Below are 13,280 nucleotides of genomic sequence, written 5' to 3' on the forward strand. Positions count from 1 at the left end.
GGTGGGAAGGGAGGAAAAATGGGCCTTAAAAAGGAAATTCCTGTAAAGAACTTGAAGGGCATCAGAAGAGTGTTAGTGCTGAGGAGCAAAATCGGGATCATCAAAATCGGGATCAGCAAAATTGGGAAGCATCCTCCTTGTAGGAACAGCTGTAGCTGGGGATGCCCCAGGGGTTAATTCCAAATATTGGATGGTCCTGGCTTTGTGTGTGTCCAGTGTGGGTGGATTCTCCCCATGGATTCTCCCATTTCTCCTGCAGGGCTCCAGCTGCTGAGCCATGAGAAATGGGCTGGTGTCACCTCAGTGTCACCCTCCTCCTTTGGGGCACCATGCTTGGAATAAAACTGGGATTTTCTTCCCTGTAATCCAGTGCTGGGCAGAGGTGGGATGGAAATTGGGGTTGTTTCAGTGGTTCAGCATGTGGAATGTGGAATTTTGGGGCTGTGCTTCCCCAGGAGCCTCATCCCATGCCATGAGCCATCAGAGAATGGAGTTTTTTGGCTGAGAAACATGCTGTAGGCTTGGATGAGAAGAAAACCAAATCCCATCGAGTTCCTGTGGCAAAATCCCCCTTTTGTCCTTTATTGCTGTGCTGGAATTCAGCCTGGAAATCAGGATTGTGCCAGGGCTGAGGGACCCCCAGGTTCCCCCACCCTGAACCCTCCTTTGCACCTTGAGAGGGCTGGAAATGGGGAGGGTGGAGCTGGGAGCTTTCTTCAGTGCTGGCCAGCACCCCATGGATTTCATGTTTGTTGGCATCCAGGTTGCTCCATAAATTTTTCTCCATGTTCCAACTAAATGACTTGGCTTTCAAACCCTCGACTTGCATCTCCCTCTCCTTTCTCCCTCTCGTTCTGTGCTTGGTTTTTCCCTCCCTGGGATCACTCCCTGCCTTTTCATGGAGTTGTTTTCTTTCCCTGGCACACTGGGCTGGGTTTGGAGGGCTCTGAAGTCACCTTCGAGGGTGGCAGTTGGAGTTTTAATCAAACAGGCTCTGTGATTGGTGTCATTTAGCAGAATGGAAAAAATACCAAAAAATCAACTTTTTTCAGAGGTATTTCTGTAGTGGAATGGAGGGGAAACTGTGTCCCTAGCTGGCATTTCCTAGAAAACACTCAGGTGTGTAAACTGAGCAGGATATTTGTTTCCAAAGCTGTTGTTTTTGTGGAATAAAACATTGAGGTTTCTGAGCTCCCAGTTGCCATTTTTCTCGCCACATCCACCAAGCCAGCTGCTGAAAGAATTGTTCCTTTTGCTATTCTGTCTCTGTATGTGCTGTTTTTTTGCTTTGTAGTAACTCAGGTTGGTGTGTCCCAGGGACATAATTTGTGTCCAGACCCTGGGATTCCTGAGAGAGGCAAAAGGATAGGCAACGATTTTAGGTAAGAACATTTTCTGTTTTATTCTGTGCATGAGCTCCTGGGTGTGCTCCTGGTGTGGGGGGGCTCTGTTTGCTCTGTCCCCCTCCCAAAATCCTGCCCAGTTTTGGGGAACACGTGTGTAAAACCCTTCCTGTGTGTGCTGTTCCACAAAGATCTCTTGGAGTGTTTTTATCCTTTCCCAATCCAGGTTTTGTGCTGTCATCCCTCCCCTGGAAAAACCGAAACAGCCAAAAGAAAAAAATCACTTTTCAAATTAGCTCAAACCCCAGCATGGCCCTGCCCTTAGAGAGTTTGAGGTGGCTGAGGTTCCTTGTCACTGAGCCTGTGTGGTGCCAGCTAATTGGAGTTTAGGAAGTTTAAACCAGAGCTGTTCCTTTCCAGTTCCCAGTTCTGCTTTGCAGGGATGCCCCAGCTGCTGGTGGCCATGGGGAATCAATATTTCATCTGATTCTGCTTCCCAGGGTGGTTTTGCTCATGGAAAGTGTCTCTCAATCAAATCCCAGACTGTCAAATCCTCCTCAAGTCCAGCGGAGGAAAGGGAATCCCAACAATCTCTAAATTCCACGGGATGAATTCCCAGCTCTGATTGTGTTACCCCAGTGAACAAAGCTCAGAATCCAAACCACAGAACAAAGAGCAGAACTCTCAGCAGTTGATAAAGAATTTTATTTCACTTTATGAGAATTCTGAATGAGTCCTCTCTCAGAGCTGTGGGTGAAATTCCCACTGAAATGTTGCTAAAATTTGGGATTCCAGGAGCTGTTTTGCTCATGGAAAGTGTCTCTCTGTTAAATCCCAGTCTACCAAATTCTCCTCAAATCCAGCAAAGGAGAGAGGGCAGAAGGAAGGGAATCCCAACAGTCCCTAAATTCCACGGGATGAATTCCCAGCTCTGATTGTGTTACCCCAGTGAACAAAGCTCAGAATCCAAACCGCAGAACAAAGAGCAGAACTCTCAGCAGTTGATAAAGAATTTTATTTCACTTTATGAGAGCGCTGAGCACGTCCTCTCCCAGGATGAAATTCCCACTGAAATGCCACTAAAATTTGGGATTTGGGCATCAGCACCTGGGGCAAACCCAGCAGAGGGGAGGCAGAGCTGGTCCCTCCTCCCTTCCTGCTGCCTGCAGGGCCAGGGGATGGCTCTGGCCCCAAATCCTGGGGTGCAGGAGCTGGCTGATGTCCCCTGTTTCCCCTCTCCAGGCTGGGCTCCAGCATCCAGTTCTCCTGCAACGAGGGCTACGACCTGCAGGGCTCCAAGAGCATCACCTGCAAGAGAGTCAGCGACATCATCGTGGCCTGGAGCGACCACCGGCCCGTCTGCAGAGGTGAGGGCTCTGCCTGCCAGGATTTGGGGATTTTTGGGAATTCCCAGCTCCTTCCTGTCCCTTTTTCATCACCCATCCTGCCCTTGGGTCGAATCTCAGAGTGGTTTGGGTTGGAGGGACCATCCTTCTCCTTTCACTGTGCCTTTCACATTGAGAACCATCCTTCTCCTTTCACTGTCCCTCCAAACTGGCCTTGGACACTCCCAGGGATCCAGGGGAAGTCTGACTGAATTCTGGGCTTTTTAGTAATTCTAGTTCCTTCCTGTTCCTTTTCCATCACCAATCCTGCCCTCAGGTCAAATCCCAGAATGGTTTGGGTTGGACCATCCTGCTCCTTCCACTGTCCCTCCATGCTGTTCTTAGAACCTCCCAGGGATGTGACAGCCTGAGGGGGCTCAGCTTGGTAGGATTTTGGGATTTGTGGGAATTCTCAGCTCCTTCTTGTCCCTTTTCCATCACCCATCCTGCCCTCAGTCAATCCCAGAATGGTTTGGGTAGGACCATCCTGCTCCTTCCATTGTCCCTCCAAGCTGGCCTTGGACACTCCCAGGGATTCAGGTGGAGTCTGAGGGGCTCAGCCTGGCTGGATTTTGGGATTTTTATGAGTTCTAGTTCCTTCCTGCCCCTTTTCCATCACCCATCCTGCCCTCAGGTCAAATCTCAGAGTGGTTTGGGTTGGAGGGACCTTGAGGACCATCCTGCTCCTTCCATTGTCCCTCCATGCTAGCCTTGGACACTCCCAGGGATTCAGAGGGAATCTGAGGGGCTCAGCTTGACTAGATTTGGGGATTTTTGGGAATTCCCAGCTCCTTCCTGCCCCTTTTCCATCACCCATCATGCCCTCAGGTCAAATCTCAGAGTGGTTTGGGTTGGAGGGACCTTGAGGACCATCCTGTTCTTACCACTGTCCCTCCATGCTGGCCTTGGACATTCCCAGGAATTCAGAGGGAATCTGAGGGGCTCAGCTTGACTGGATTTGGGGTTTTTTAGGAATTCCCAGCTCCTTCCTGTCCATTTGTCACCCATCCTGCCCTCAGGTCATCCTTTGGCCAGGTCAGAGAGTCCCAGAGGGGTTTGGGTTGGGAGGAACCTTAAGGAAAATGTTGTTCCATGGGCAGGGAGACCTTCCCCATCCCCGGCTGGCTTTGGACACTTCCAAGGATGGGGCACCCAAATTTCTCTCTGGGAAATCTTCCTCAGGGCCTCCTCACCCTCACTTTAAAGCTTTTTTCAGCCTCTGTTTCTGCACCTCCTTTTCCCCTCAGAGACTCCTCCATGAATGTCCCTAAATCCCTTCCTTTCCCTCTCTCCAGAACATTCTTTTAATTCAGGAATGTCAAACCTGAGCAGGATCACCCCTCTCGTTATCCCAGGTGTTTTCTCCCCTCTTCTCCTTCTCCTGTAAGAGGAAAGACAGGAATAAAACCTGGAAAAGCAGAGCTGGAGGGAGATTTTTAACTGGAAATGTGAAATTTTGGGGCTGTGCTTCCCCAGGAGCCTCATCCTGTGCCATGAACCATCAGGGAATGGAATTTTTTTCTCATTTTTCCCATTTTGCCCTTGGCCATTTTGTTTTCATTCCCTCTCTGAAATGTCACATTGTGATATTTGTAATGCTAATAAAGAACAACTTGTAATATTTTTAATTGAATCCCTTTAAAGCTCTTTAAATCATAAATAAGGAGGGTTTTTTTCCCCAGTTCTTTTTTTCTTTAATTTCATCTGCAGATTTTTTCAGGGCTTTGGAATCTCATGTAATTCTTGAAACAAGCCTGGAATAAATTGAATCAGTGTAAGAGGATATTTGGCATAAATATGTGACACTGTAAAGGAAATTTATGGTGTCCTCCTGCAAGAGATAAGAAAGGATTTGCCAGCATTATTCTGTTTCTGTGAATCAACTTAATTTTTTTTTAGCTGCTGCCTTTCATATTTTGGGGGCTTTTTTTCTATTTAAAAAGTTTCACTTTTATTTCAGCTTTCTGCCGATTTTTCTCCCAGTTTGTGGCATTTTTTAAATTGGGTTTCTCTAAAATTCCAGAGTCAGTCCCACATTTTAACCCCTTGGGTTTCAGTAATTTCTTTATCTCCAGTGAGAAAACTTTGGGGGAAAGTTCTCTTCCCACAGCTTGGCCAGGAGATGATTTTTTTTTTTTTTCCAAAGGAAAAAAAAAATATCCAAAAAGCTTTGCAGACTCCACAAATGCAAATACATCTCCAAAATTAAATCCTGCATTTAAATAAATAAATAAACTTCAACAATAAATTAATTTTGAGGCTCCATCACAGCAGAGGATATTTCCAGAACCAGGATGTTTTTCCCCACTTTTTTTTTTTTTGTGGAATATTTCAGCTAAATATTACATCAAAGGCATTCCACAGGCAAAATTTTCCCTGCTTAAGCACTTTTTCCAGTTTTTCCTTTACCTGAGATGTTTTGAAGATGCAGAGCTGAGTTTCCACCTTAGTTCTGAGCCCACAGAAGGAAACCAGCTGATAAATACTTAATAATGACCTAATAAATCCCGGCTGTGCAGTGTTTTGGGGGTTTGATGTGCAGGAAGAAAGGGAATGGGGTTTTTTGGGGACATCAGGAAGGAGATGTGTCGTTCCTGGCCTGGATGGTGAAGGGTTTTTGTGAGGGGAAAAAAGGAAATAAATCAATGTGAGCATAGAGAGTTGGGTGTTGGTCTGAGGGGAAGTGGGAACAAGGTTTGGTGGGAACAAGGACTGATGGAATTGGGGTTTGGTGGGATCACTGTTTGATGGGATCAGGGTTTGTTGGGATCATGGGTTGATGAGATTGGGGTTTATTGGGATCGTATTTGGGTATGATCAGCAGTTTTTGGGATCAGGTTTGGGTGAGATCAGGGTTTGCTGGGATCAGGGGTTTTTGGGATCAGGGTTTGTTCGGATCAGGAATTATTGGGATCAGGTTTGGGTTGGTTCAGGAGTTGTTGGCATCGGGGTTTTATGGGTTCGGGGTTGTTGGGATCATGGATTGTTGGGGAATTAGGTTTGATGGGATCGGAGGTTGTTGGGATTAGATTTGGGTGAGATCAGGGGTTGTTGGGATCTGGGTTTGATGGGATCGGGTTTGGGTGAGATCAGGGATTGTTGGCATCAGGATTTTATGGGATCAGAGGTTGCTGGGATCACGGATTGTTGGGGATCAGGTTTGGGTGAAATCAGGGTTTGTTGAGATCAGAGGTTGATGGGATCAGAGATTGTTGGCATCAGGCATTGATGGAATCAGAGGTTTTATCGGATCGGGGTTTGATGGGATCAGTGATTGACGGTGTCAAGGTTTGATGGGATCAGGGGTTTTTAGGATCAAGGGTTGATGGCCCCACTCCTCACAGAGAAACCCTTCATTTTCACCACCCCGGTGTAAAAAAGGAGCAGTGTAGGCTGCGAAAACACCAACTTCTCCATTTTTTTTCCCCCTCTTCCCTTTTCCACCTCCTCCCGCCTCCATCCCAAGCTCATCCCTCCTGCTGCCCCCCCAGCAGTGCTGAGTGTCCCCATTTGTGTCCCCAGCCAGGATGTGTGACACGTACCTGCGCGGGCCCAGCGGCGTCATCACGTCCCCCAACTACCCCGTGCAGTACGACAACAACGCCTACTGCGTGTGGGTCATCACTGCCCTCAACCCCGCCAAGGTGAGCTGGGGGGCTTGGCCTGGACAGACGGACACTCAGGGGTCACCTCGTCACCCTCCAAAACCCCTGAGTGAGGAACCACTGAGGGAGATGGGTGGGCTTGGCCTGGACAGACGGACACTCAGGGGTCACCTCGTCACCCTCCGAAACCCCTGAGTGAGGAACCACTGAGGGAGCTGGGGGGGCTTGGCCTGGACAGATGGACACTCGGGGGTCACCTCGTCACCCTGCACAACCCCTGAGTGAGGAACCACTGAGGGAGATGGGTGGGCTTGGCCTGGACAGACAGACACTCAGGGGGTCACCTCGTCACCCTCCAAAGCTCCTGGAAGGTGGCCGTGCTTCTGGGCCCTCAGCTTGCGAAGGATGTTGGGAGCTCATCCAGAGAGGCTGGGAGCACAAACCCTGTGAGGAACCACTGAGGGACAAAAGGAGGCTCAGGTGTCACCTCATCACCCTCCACAACCCCTGAAAGGTGGCTCTGCTTCTGGGCCCTCAGCTTGGAAAGAATTTTGGGACTTGAGCTGATCTAGAGGGGCTGGGAGCACAAACCCTGTGAGGAACCATTGAGGGAGGTGGGGATGTTTGTCCTGCACAAAAGGACACTCAGGGGTCACCTCATCACCCTCCAAACCCCCTGAAAGGTGCCTGTGCTTCTGGACCTTCGATTTGGGAAGGATTTTGGGATTTCTGAGCCCATCCAGAGAGGCTGGAAACACAAACCCTGTGAGGAACCACTGAGGGACAAAAGGAGGCTCAGGGGTGCCCTCATCACTCTCTGCAGCTCCTGAAAGGTGCCTGTGCTCCTGGGCCCTCTGTTTGGGAAGGATTTTGGAACTCTTGAGCTGATCGAGAGGGGCTGGGAACACAAACCCTGTGAGGAACCACTGAGAGAGATGGGGATGTTTGTCCTGGACAGAAGGACACTCAGGGGTCACCTCGTCACCCTCCAAAGCCCCTGAAAGGTGGCTGTGCTTCTGGGCCCTCAGTTTGGGAGGGATGTTGGGATTCTTGAGCTCATCCAGAGGGACTGGGAACACAAACCCTTTGAGGAACCACTGAGGGAGCTCAGCCTGGACAAAGGGACACTCAGGGGTCACCTCATCACCCTCCACAACCCCTGAAAGGTGGCTGTGCTTCCAGACACTTTCAAACGCATCCAGACCTCTCCAAACAAATCCAGACATTTTCAAACTCATCCAGACACTTCCAAACTCATCCAGACAATTCCAGACACCTGCAGGCCCTTCCAAACACTTCCAGACACATCCAGAAACATCCAGACACTTTCAAACGCATCCAGACCTCTCCAAACAAATCCAGACATTTTCAAACTCATCCAGACACATCCAGATGCTTCCAAATATTCCAAACTCATCCAGACACATCCAGGAACATCCAGACAAATCCAGACACCTCCAAACATATCCATGCACATCCACATGCAGACAATTCCAGACATCTCCAAACTCATCCAGATACTTCCAAACTCATCCAGACCCCTCCAAACACATCCAGACTCCTCCACTATCCAAGGTTGCTCCAAGCCCTCTCCACCTTGGCCCTGGACACTTCCAGGGTTCTACATTTTCCAGCCCCTCTTCACCCTCACATTTGGGTTTTTTCAGCTCCCCAGGCTCAGTTTCTGTCCCCACACAGACTCTTCCTCGTATTTCCCCAGCTGTCCTGAAATCCCTGCCCTTCCCTCCCTGCTGAAGGCTCGTTTAGTTCAGGGTTGTAATTAAAAGTGAGTGTAATTACTTGCAATCGAAGCCCCTTTGATATCTGGTGTGGGGAGGTGCCCAGCTCATCAGGGCAGGGAGGCTGTGCCAGGAATGCTGATTTTTTTTCCAATTTTTTCCCCTTTATCCAGCAGGATTTCAGCCCCCAAGGGCAGAGGAGTGAGGTTTGGGTCTATCTCATGCTATTTATGCAGTATTGTGAATTTATTGACATTTTTGCACTGGTTTAAATTTAAATATGAGCCCTGGCTCTCCTTGTAATGGGGTGAGACTGGAAAAAGCTGTGAGGGCACCAAACACTCAATTCCCATTGCCAGGGGAAAATGGACGGGGATTGATCATTCCCAGGCCAGGGCAGTCACACGTGTACAGAAATGAGATTGAAATTGGTCAAATCCATCCATTTTCAGATTTCCCAACAAGGAACTGCAGGTTCTGCTCTGTCATCCACAGAAATATGGAAATTTGTCAGCTGTGAGAGGAGATCCCTTTGCCTTTGAAATGATAAATAGCTTTAATTAATTCAATTAATGTCAATTTTTGAAGGATTTTTTGAGGTGTTTGAGTGTTTCAGTGTCGTTTACAGGGAGGGAAAACCTAAAGCAGGGAAGAAAAGCAGCAAATCCTTTAGGAAGTCCACCACTCTCCCTGCTTTCCTAAATCTTAAAAAAGATTGGAATTGGTCAAATCCATTCATTTTAAGATTTCCCAGCTTGGATCAGAGATTCCACAGCCCAAGGAACTGCAGGTTCTGCTCTGTCATACACTGAAATATGGAAATTTTTGAGCTGTGAGAGGAGATCCCATTGCCTTTGCCTTTGAAATGATAAACAGCTTTAATTAATTCAATTAATGTCAGGTTTTGAGGGATTTTTCTTGGGTTTAGGTGTTTCAGTGTCGTTTACAGGGAGGGAAAACCTCTCCTGAAGCAGGGAAGAAAAAAAAGCAACTCCTGTGGGAAGGCCACAGCTCTCCCTGCTTTCCTAAATCCTAAAGGAGATTGGAATTGGTCAAATCCATGAATTTTAGGATTTCCCAACCAGGAACTGCAGGTTCTGCTCCATCATCCACAGAAATATGGAAATTTGTCAGCTGGAAGAGGAGATCCCATTGCCTTTGAAATTATAAATAGCTTTAATTAATTCAATTAATGTCACTTTTTGAAGGGATTCTTTTGGTTTTAGGTGTTTCATGGTGGAAACTTTAATTTCCAGGTTGGGAGAAGCTCTCCTGGAGCAGGGAGGGTTGGGAGGAAAGCACCAAATCCTTTGGGAAGGTCACCCTGCTTGTCCCTCAGGGATAATCCCAGCATTTCCTGGCTGAGGGAAGGATTGGGGATGAATTACTTCCAATAATTCCCATAAAATACTTGGAAATAATATTTTGTAAATTTTTTTTTTTTGTAATCTTTTCATGGTCTCAGTGGTTTTTTGATCAGCTCCTGTTCCATGGAGCTTTGGAAGAAGCAGGGAGCTGAATTTAGGAATTATTTGCAAGTCTTCTGCTCTATATTTGTTAAAAAAAGAGCCTGAGACCCACTGAGCCCCAAAATCCCCTCCAAATTTACAATTTTCCCCTCAAAATTGGGAATTTTGCATCCACAGGGCTGAGGCCTCCTCATTGACAAATTGGGATTTTTTTCCTCTACAGAGTGGGAACATCAAAACCTCTTTTGGGAATATTCAGGTTTTTTTTTAGCTGAGCCCTGGTACTTTGGGAATTAATTCCAACCACAGTGGGGAAAAGAAATCTCTGGGGAGCTGAGAAATGCATATGATAATTGGGAAATTTGCATAAAAGTTATTTCTGGCCTTTTTTTTTTGACATAATGGATGTTGCTGGTTGAGGTTTCTCCTGGGGTTATTCCCAAAAAAAGCCACGTCCAAGCTGATGGAGGGAGAAGGGGATGATTTATCCCAAAATGAGGGGGAAATTCTGGAGCCTGAGGGGCAGGGAAATGAGGAATGAGCTTGGAAAGCTTCAGGTTACAGCTGCTGGAGTGAATTATTGTGGATTTTTCTCCTCAAAATGTGACTGAACTTCCAATCACTTTGCAATCAGGAGTTTCATCCCATTTTCCCATTTTCCTGGCTTTGCTGTCACTTTAGCAGTTCCAGTTTTGGGGGTGCTGGTGGCTCGCTGTCTCTTTAACAAATCATAAAATAATTAAATTAAATTAATTACATTTCCAACTTTCAGAGAAAAAAAATTCCAAAACTCAGGAAAATGGGGAAATAAATACAATATTTAAAAAAAAAACAAACGGGAAATGGGGAAATAAACAAAATATCCAACACAAAAAGCAAACCAGGAAATGGGTAAATAAATACAATGGGTAAATAAATACAATATTAAAAAAAATAACAAACCAGGAAAATGGGTAAATAAATACAATATTTAAAAAAACAAACCAGGAAAATGGGTAAATAAACACAATATTAACAAAAAAAACCAAAACAAAACGGAAAATAGATAAATAAATACAATGTTAAAAAAACCGACAGGAAAATGGGTAAATAAATACAGTATTTTAAAAAAAGCCAGGAAAGTGGGTAAATAAGTACAATATTTTTAAAAAAAAACAGGAAAATAGATAAATAAGTACAATATTAAAAAACCCCAAAAAACAAACAGGAAAATGGGTAAATAAATACAATATATATTTAAAAAGGGAAAATGGTTAAATAAGTACAATATAAAAAAAGAACAGGAAAATGGGTAAATAAATACAATATTCAAAAAAAGAAAAAGGAAAATAGGTAAATAAATACAATGGGTAAATAAATACAAGCTTGTTAAGCTTCAGGTTAGAACTGCACGAGCTGCCGTTCTGTTACTTCAGCAGATCCAGGTTTGGGGTGCTGGTGGCTCCCTGGCTCTTTAACAAAAATCATCAATAAATATAAATCATTAAAAAATTAAATTAATTACATTTCTAGTTTTCAGAGGTAAAAAAAAAAACCAAAAAAAAACTAACAAAAAAACAAGAAAAGCCACCCAACTTTTGGGGATGTTTTGGAGATTTCGATGCTCTTGGAAGCTGCTGCGGGATCCACGAGCAGGGCTTGGTGTGAATTGATGAACTAATTATGTTAATTGTGTTTTTGGCAGGTGATTAAACTCACCTTCGAGGAATTCGAGCTGGAGAGAGGCTACGACACCCTGACAGTGGGGGACGGAGGCCAGGTCGGAGACCAGAAATCCGTGCTCTATGTGTGAGTACCAGCTCCTCAATTCTCTCTTGTGGGAATGCACCTGGCCAGGTGGGGCTGAGGGTTTAGGATGCAGAGATCCAGTGGGTTTTGGGGCTGGTTGTCACTTTTGGGACAGAAATTTGGATTTCCTTAAATTGTCCCATCTGTGCTTTATGTGAGTAGCAGAATGCACCTGGCCAGGTGGGGCTGAGGGTTTAGGATGCAGGGATCCAGTGGGTTTAGGGATTTTCTTTTTGGTGGTTTTCTGTCACTTTGGGGACAGAAAATTGTCCCCTCTGAGCTTTGTGTGTGAATTCCAATTCCCCAGTTTTCTCCTGCAGGAATGCACCTGGCCAGGTGGGGCTGAGGATTTAGGATGCAGGGATCCAGTGGGTTTTGGGGCTGGTTGTCACTTTGGGGACAGAAAATTGTCCCATCTGTGCTATATGTGTGAGCTCCAATACCCCAATTTCCTCCTGAGGGAATGTACCTGGCCAGGTGCAGCTGAGGGCTTGGCACACAGGGATCCAGTGGTTTTAGGGCTTTTTTTAGTGTTCTTTTGTCACTTTGGGGACAGAAAATTTTCTTTTCTGTGCTTTACGTATGAAAACCAATTCCCCAATTTTCTCCTGTGGGAATACACCTGGCCAGATGAGGTTGTGGGCTTGGGATGCAGGGATCCAGTTTTAGGAGTTTTTTAAAGTGGTTTTCTGTCACTTTGGGGACAGAAAATTGTCCCCTCTGTGCTTTATATGTGACTACCAGTTCCCCAATTCTGTCCTGCAGGAATGCACCTGGCCAGGTGGTGCTGATGCAAATTTGGAATATCTGTGGCTGAGCAAGGTGCAGTGCCTGGAATCTTTTCCCAGGAAATTTTCAGTAAATTCCTCCTGCTAATCCTTCCAGGGATATATATATTTATATATTTAATAATCTGGGAGGATTAATTGAAAAGTAATGAAATGGAAGAGAGCTGTGAAGACCACAGTGCTAATTAACTTGCTTGAAAACCCATGGATCACTTTTGCCAGAGTTTTCTGCCCACTCTTAGCTGGATTATTCAGGAATAATACCTGGATACAAAGTGAGGTTTCTTTGGGAGAATCAAAATGCAGCAACTCCTGTCAAAGGCAATAATTCTGATTTTTTTCCTTGGCTGTTGAGGAGCTCAGCCCTGCTGCCTTCCCAGTCAAGGAATGCACTTGAGGGGAGATGCAGAGCAGCAAATTCCACCCCAAACTGAGCTGGGAAGGATTCTTTTCCAGGCTCATTCCCAAATGAAAATGGGAGCAGAGCAGATTTTTAGGCTGTAGGAATTTAATTTTCTGAATTAACAAGCACCCAAATCAATCCTCCACCCCAGCTTGTTAAAAGTGGGGTGGCAAAGGATACAGAAAGCTTTGAAGCTCCTTTTCCTGGTGTTTTTTTTCCTCTTGGAGTTTTCCTCATTCCTGCCTGGCTGCTGCTTCAATAAATAAACTGAGAATCAACAATAACACTCCTGAACATCTCTGGGATGCAAAGCAGGCACTAAAACAAGATCACTTCTTCATTTAACAGCACCCTGAGATCAATAAAACCCTGCTGCAGGTCAGGGAAATCAGAGCAGAGGCAGAGCTTGGCTGGGATTGTGATTGCAGGAAAAACAAAACAAAAACCACTCCAGGTTCAGAGGCTGGGCATGGTGTCCCTGTCCCTGGGGCCTGTGAGGGACAGGGACAGGGCCTGGATGGGCAGGACAGGTCTGTGATGCCCAGGGTGGCCCCATTTCCCTGAGATCCCTGCCCTGGAGAGGAGCTGGCACTTGGCAGGGAGCAGAATTAATGTCACCTGCACTGGGAGGTGACACAGAATCCTGGGATGGTTTGGGGTAGAAGGACCTTAAAGCTCTCCAGCCATGACAGGGACACCTTCCATTGTGCCAGGGTGTGCCAAGCCTGTCCAGCCTGGCCTTGGGCACTGCCAGGGATCC

The 13,280-nt window shown here is 46.2% G+C and overlaps 1 protein-coding gene across 2 annotated transcripts in view; it reads left to right on the plus strand.

Moving 5' to 3' along the window:
• Positions 1–13,280, plus strand: part of CSMD2 (CUB and Sushi multiple domains 2) — a 256,066-nt gene that overhangs the window by 122,740 nt on the left and 120,046 nt on the right. The window contains exons 9-12 of one of the 2 annotated variants that reach the window (XM_058040468.1): positions 1,295–1,382; positions 2,586–2,710; positions 6,251–6,372; positions 11,226–11,329. The exons of the other annotated variant lie outside the window; for it this stretch is intronic. Of the exons in view, the coding sequence (XP_057896451.1) occupies positions 1,295–1,382; positions 2,586–2,710; positions 6,251–6,372; positions 11,226–11,329 (439 nt within the window). The remainder of the gene's footprint in view (positions 1–1,294; positions 1,383–2,585; positions 2,711–6,250; positions 6,373–11,225; positions 11,330–13,280) is intronic. 2 annotated transcript variants of the gene reach the window in all.

The sequence above is a fragment of the Melospiza georgiana genome, chromosome 24, assembly GCF_028018845.1.
Source record: "Melospiza georgiana isolate bMelGeo1 chromosome 24, bMelGeo1.pri, whole genome shotgun sequence".
Lineage (NCBI taxonomy): Eukaryota > Metazoa > Chordata > Aves > Passeriformes > Passerellidae > Melospiza > Melospiza georgiana.